This window comes from Ipomoea triloba, chromosome 5, assembly GCF_003576645.1.
Source record: "Ipomoea triloba cultivar NCNSP0323 chromosome 5, ASM357664v1".
NCBI classification, from domain to species: Eukaryota; Viridiplantae; Streptophyta; class Magnoliopsida; order Solanales; family Convolvulaceae; genus Ipomoea; species Ipomoea triloba.
The window spans coordinates 5099572-5105756 of record NC_044920.1 but is presented as its reverse complement, the minus strand read 5'-3'; the positions used below and the strand labels follow the sequence as shown (position 1 = coordinate 5105756).

Below are 6185 nucleotides of genomic sequence, written 5' to 3'. Positions count from 1 at the left end.
TTTTTTTTTTTTTTTTTTTGAAAACAAACTATGAAATATCATTAAGTCTCGTTACGTCCCATTATTTCCCATTAATTAACTAGCCATGAAATCTCATTAGAATCCATTAAAACCCCATTAATTGTAGGAAGCCTAGCTACACTACCCATTCTATTGTTACAAAAAGCTAAGTGAAGAACAAAAAGAGAGGCTACATCTCTAGGCCAAAAAAAAAAACCATGTACAAAAACTATCAGATAAATAGTGAATTTTTTGTTTGGCACCGTCCAAAAAGGCTCGTAATTTTTTACCTTTCGATTTTCACGTTAAAATTATTGTGTCTACTCTTGTCTCTATTTATTTTTTATAGTTTATTTTCATACAATTGATTATGTTGGTCAACCGAGTGACTATCCCGGGTCACGAAACCAAATATTGAGAAAATAAATTAGAAGAGAAAAAAAATACTTCTCTAATAAGTTCAATCTAAACTTTGTGAAACACATTCCAAAAAGAGAGTAAATAGCATATCTAACTGGTAGAGGTATAGATACACCTAAAAATTTGGGCTAATAATATTTAAACTTGAGGCAAAATAATATTATGTTGTGATGTCTTACCAGTGTGTGAGGTTCTGAAGACCAAGAGGGTCTGGGCGGGTGGTGGCTGTCCATTTTTTGATTATAGATCATGGAGGTAATAATTTTATTTTAGAGTCTGTTGTTTAAATTTTTTGTGTTAGTCTCTGTTTTTTTGGACCTTTCGTATGTAGATTTAATTGTTAAGCAATGTCATTTTAGTGCTAGTGACATTGGATGGGAATGTGTTTGTTGGTCATATTAGGAGGTTAGCGAATCAAGTGGCTCATAAGTTAGCTCGGACAACTAGTTCTACGTCTGTCCTTGGATTGTGGGTGATGAATAAATACCCACTTTTGAGGAATTGGATTCTGCAAAATTAAAATTGTATGATGCCTCAATGGATACAGAGCAAACCATTGTATTTCTGATATGAGTTAATAATAATTTCAATTCACCAGATAAAAATAATGAAAATAATTTTTGTTTTTGTTAGAATATAAATTTGTTGGCCTTTAGCTCCTAACTGGTAAATTATGGATTACAGGATAATGTATAAACTGAGGTAATAGAGAGAGTATAGAGACAATCCTAACCGTATTCTCAGGGCTCAAACGATCAAAAACTGATTGGCGATTGTGCGATCCTTGTCGATCAACCTGAGTCTGTGATAGTTTTGGTCGACACGGCAGACCAGATTTTTGAACACCATGTCGAGGTTGGCCATGACCGGTCGATTGTCCTCGTGCTTTGGTGGCAGGGTCCACACGATCGGGGACTACATCTGCTACAGGATTTTGCCCCAACGCCTCTAGTAAACGACCCACGGCTTCTGCCACAGTCACAGTCATTCGGGGCCTCTCTTCTTCATGTGTTAATGGTTGTCCAACTGGTAACGCGAGTTGTGACGCTAGTTGTGTGATGGCTCTGGGTTCTGCTCGTTGTTGGGACGGCTGCATAGATTCCCCTGAAGGTGCCTGTGCGTTGCCTCTACTAAGCATGTTGCGCAAATCCTCCTTTGGTAGGCTTCCCGCTTTACGAGTGACGACCATGGTGCTGGATAATAGTAACCAGGAACCCAAAACAAAAGCAAAGGCCTTTCGTTTCGCTCCCCACGGACAGCGCCAATGTTGGTTTTATGACTACGGGGTAGTCAGTCGGCAGGCCAACACAACCGTAAAATCAACTGATATCGTACAGAATATTTGAACAGTATCGTAAAGATAGAACAATAATGGTTTTTTAAAAAATACACCTGGAAAATAACCATTAGAAGAGAGAGGTGAGTCACAAACGGACTACTTAAATACCAAGTCTCATCCAAAGATTTTCCTAGACATGTAAGGTCACTCTACCAAGATTGATTCTTTCCTACACGATATGAACAAAAATAACAGTTGATAATAGGAGAGAATAATAGAGAATAATAGAAAGCAATTGTAAGAGACAAAGATTTACATGGAAAACCCCAAGAGGGTAAAAACCACGGGCAAGGCTAAAGGTGTTTCACTATAAGGAAATTATTACAACTCTTCTTTCGGTGTAACAAAGAGAAAACAATGGAGAATTTCTCTCTTGCTAAGGAAAGAAAGAGCAACTACTAAAGGAGAGATGTGAATGATTTTGGGATGATGAGAATGATACATTGGTAGGGTATTTATAGGTGGAGTTTAGGGTTCAATCTCGTAAATAACATAAAATTTGGGGTGTGAAATGTGATTTTCTACCCAATAATTTCAATATTAAAATATGATTATCTCTTCCTTGATCAGCCATCATCTTGTCTAATTGTCTTCCACTTGCACCACTTTTTCAATAATTTGCCATCAACTTGATATATAATATATTATCACACACTATTGGTGAAAATGGGATGTCCTTGTCTTGTCCTTCCTTTTTGGCCATCATGAAGTCCGTGGATGGCTTTGTGATCTTCATGAAGTTTATAGACCTTTGAATTATCTTTCCACCAGTTCAAGAATCTCTCAATTTGGATATTCCTACAGTGAAATATGATTTAAATACTAACAGTCGCCAAGTAGGGTGAGAAATAGCATACCCCTGCCTTCTATGCTGTTTTTGGTCATCTTATCTTCAGATATACACTCTAGGTAACATAAGAGTTGTAGCACTTTGAGTCTTCTTTCTAATGTCACCGGAATCGCCTGATTCGGATATTCCCACGCCGAGATATGATCAAAGTACTGAATCCCGATAAGTTGGGCGGGAAATAATACTTTATGCTATTTTACCCAATTCATTCTTACATAATTATATTTCTCCAACTTTAATTGAGCTACTTATACGGATTGGATGGTTATTTGCACTTTGGGCCTCCGCCAAGCTCCTAATAAAATCGAACCAATACATCATTCTGGGCCGATGGGCTAGGCCCAAACATTCAGGCCCAAGTATCTCACCCAACATCCAGTCCCTCACTTTCTTGTGGCTCACGAAGTTGAAGGCACAGGAAAGTAAAAGACGAACACTAGGCGCAAAACCTCCATGAAGTTGTCAAGAAATACATATGAAACATTATTGAGCATTAGCATTATATACAAAGAGTGCAAAGAATGCAAGAACTTATCGGTATGCAGGTGGAATAGCCTTGGAGCTGAGGCCAGATGAAAGTAACATCAAGGCCAAATCATCACATGAATTTGAAATAGCTGAAATTTCTGCTCATCCAAGGCACAAGAAACAAAATGAAAACCCCACCAAGTTGAGGGGCTACATTTTAAACCACTTGGTGACAGATAATCCAGGGGCTTTATAATAGCCCATATTTTTCGGATCATAAAGACTTTCATGATCACCAGTTTCTTGCAAAGTTTCATGCAAAGTTTCATGGCTAAGTATCCATGTGCTTGACCTCTGATAGGAATTTGTCTCGCTAGGTTCGACTAGAGTATATTTTTTTATTTATTTCGAAGGGTATGATGATTCTTACTCCACAATGTCGAAGAAGCCATATATATACTTGAGCTTTTGCACCTTCTGGGATTAGGTTGAGTATCTGCTAAGCTTTGGTCCATTTTCTCGGTGGGGTTCTGAATCGGCAGCTTGTAATGCAAGAGAGTGATTATTTGACATCGGGAACCGTAACGTCAGTTGTCGACAAGATCCTGTTTACTTTTAGAAAAATCTGAAGAAAACAAATTAGGTTACTATAGTCTTTACGACTAAAAGAGAGTAACTGTTCTTCTGCTCTCGAGCATGTCCTGTTCTCTTTTAGAAAATCTGAAGAAAACAAATTAGGTTATTGTAGTCTTTACGACTTTTGTAAAAATCAGAATACCGAAGTTGCCCCTAGAACTCACTATATAAAGGCATCTTCCAAATCCAATTCAATCAGGAACCTTCCCTCTCTCTTTCTTGCTCCATTTTTTTATTTTTATTTTTATTTTTATTTTTATTTTTTTTATGGAATCCCCTTCTTCTTCTTTGTGTAACCTTGAATATGAAGTTACTTCATCCTCGTTCTCTGATCTTATTGACTGCCCAGTTTTGGGATACTCCCTTTGGGACCGTCATTTCTTCATGCCAGATAGTTGTTTCGAGGTAACCCCCGCAACGGAGCGGTTTAACGATTCCCTCTCTCCAATTTCTCCAACAGACACTGAATAGAGTCATAATGGGATCCAAGGTAATACCTACATTAATATACCTATGCGAATTTAAAGAATAGTTAATAACAAAAACTTCACCTCATAGGTTGCAGTGATGACACTAGTGTGGAGAGTTCTGAGGTAGGTGAAGTGACAATTGTGGAGGATAATTCAAGCAAGAAGGGAAGTAGAGGAAGGCGTCCTGTTCCATCAACGTTAACCAGGGAGGTTATTTCCAGCTATTTCCACATGCCAGTTTGTCAAGCTGCGGAGGAGTTAGGGATAGGGGAAACGACGCTCAAGGAAAGATGTAGGAAAGTGGGAATCCCTCGGTGGCCCCATCGAAAATTGAAGAGCTTGGAAGCCCTAATGAAAAATGTGCAGGTATATTCTTTCAACTCATCTTGAGACTATGGACGAATATTAACGATTTCATCAGACAGGATTTTGAAGAAAATCCGAAGGATGCTTTGACAAGGGCGACTATAGGGGTTTTGAAAAATAGGCATAAGCTACTGTCTGACATGCCGGGTTCAAACTTAGATCCCGAGACCCTGTGTTTGAGGAATGCCTACTTCAAGTTAAATTACTTGAAGAGAAAGCTTAGAAGAGCGATGATATCCTCATCTCCTTCTATAAGCTCCCCTTGGACTCCCATTTCTATCGCATGTATTGGTACGGAGGGCGACGAGGAGGATATGGATATCCCCCTGAAAGAACTTTTGAGAAGGTCGAAGGCGAGCCCCCCTTCCTTCGTGAATGTTGTGACCCCGGTGATGATTAAAGGTGTACCCCCCAATGGATAACGTGACCCCCCCCCTTTTTTTTCTTTCTTTTTTTTTTGTAAATATAATAATAATAATAATAATTTTTTTTTCAAAGAAACGATATGCACGCATCTTTAAAAAAAAACTGAACTTACTGGAGAAAAAATATTCAATTGCTATGAATTTCGTGAAATGCGAACTAAATTAAAATGAACATATATAAGCTAACCTTTCTCAGGGGGATACATGAAATATTATGCTTTCACCAGGCCATATTCTGAAAGGCTAGTACGTTAACCACATACTGGTTAGGCATCCTGCAAAACTTAAAGTATAGACTTAATCATCAACTAGAGTTTATACTTATCCTAACCTTTTTAATCCATCCTCGGTCCTTAACCGATTATCAAGTTACCATCCACCTTCTTTTCCATCCTTATTCTCAAACCAATTGACAAATTAATTTTTTGCTTTTCTATCATCCATTTAAGCACTTCGCTTGAATTTTGTAAAAAATTTATTATAAAACTTGTTCAACCAGTTGAGTTATCTGGTTAGCTTGTTCTTTATACATTCATACCTTCCACCTTTCTTTTTTAGAATGATCGACTGATATCTGTACTAGGACGCCTTTTGATCTTCCTTTCGTTTTGACCGTGTTGGTCTGTATTCCATTCCATGACTCCTTTAAATTTATATGCAAGGAAATAACTTTATTAAATAAAATACGAGATAACATTGACAAGGAAATATTAATGGTAAAATCTTTTGAGGCGATAAGAGTTCCAGGTACGCTCAATCAATTCTCCCTCCATCGTTTCTAGCTTGTAGGTACCAGGTCTGACAATGGCGGACACCCTATAGGGTCCTTCCCATTTCTTCACCATTTTTCCTCCACTGGTTGGTTAACTGGCTTCTCGATCTCGCAGGACCAAGTCACCGATATCAAAGTACTTAGGTTTAGTGCGGGCATCTTGGTACCTTTTGACTGAGCGTTGGTACTTAGCCACTCTTCTTTCCACTACATCTCTTCGTTCCTCCAGAAAGTTTTTCTCTATTTGCATGGTCTCCTCATTGGTTTGATCATCATATAGCTGGACCCTTCTAGTCGGGTTAAGAATTTCCACAGGTACCTTGGCCTCAAACCCATAGGTCAAACTGAAGGGTGTTTCTCCAGTTGCTCGGCGTGGTGTGGTCCGGTAAGCCCAAAGGATGTAATCCAACTAGTCGACCCAAGCACCGCCTTCTTCTTC

At 38.5% G+C, this 6185-nt stretch overlaps 1 protein-coding gene across 1 annotated transcript; it reads left to right on the top strand.

Moving 5' to 3' along the window:
* Nucleotides 1-1607: 1607 nt before the first annotated feature.
* LOC116020144 (protein RKD2-like) lies at nt 1608-4971 on the top strand. The gene is made up of 3 exons (XM_031260630.1): nt 1608-1686; nt 4272-4475; nt 4550-4971. The coding sequence occupies exons 1-3, from the start codon at nt 1608-1610 to the stop codon at nt 4969-4971; spliced, it is 705 nt and encodes a 234-aa protein (XP_031116490.1).
* The last annotated feature ends 1214 nt before the right edge of the window (nt 4972-6185 follow it).

What these genes read in the sequence shown, in the direction of transcription:
- LOC116020144 (XM_031260630.1), top strand. Translation starts at nt 1,608, where the DNA reads ATGGTGCTGGATAATAGTAACCAGGAACCCAAAACAAAAGCAAAGGCC. An exon ending in TCCCCACGGACAGCGCCAAT is followed by an intron (nt 1,687 to 4,271) that starts GTTGGTTTTATG and finishes TTCACCTCATAG; the next exon opens with GTTGCAGTGATGACACTAGT. An exon ending in AACGACGCTCAAGGAAAGAT is followed by an intron (nt 4,476 to 4,549) that starts GTAGGAAAGTGG and finishes AAAAATGTGCAG; the next exon opens with GTATATTCTTTCAACTCATC.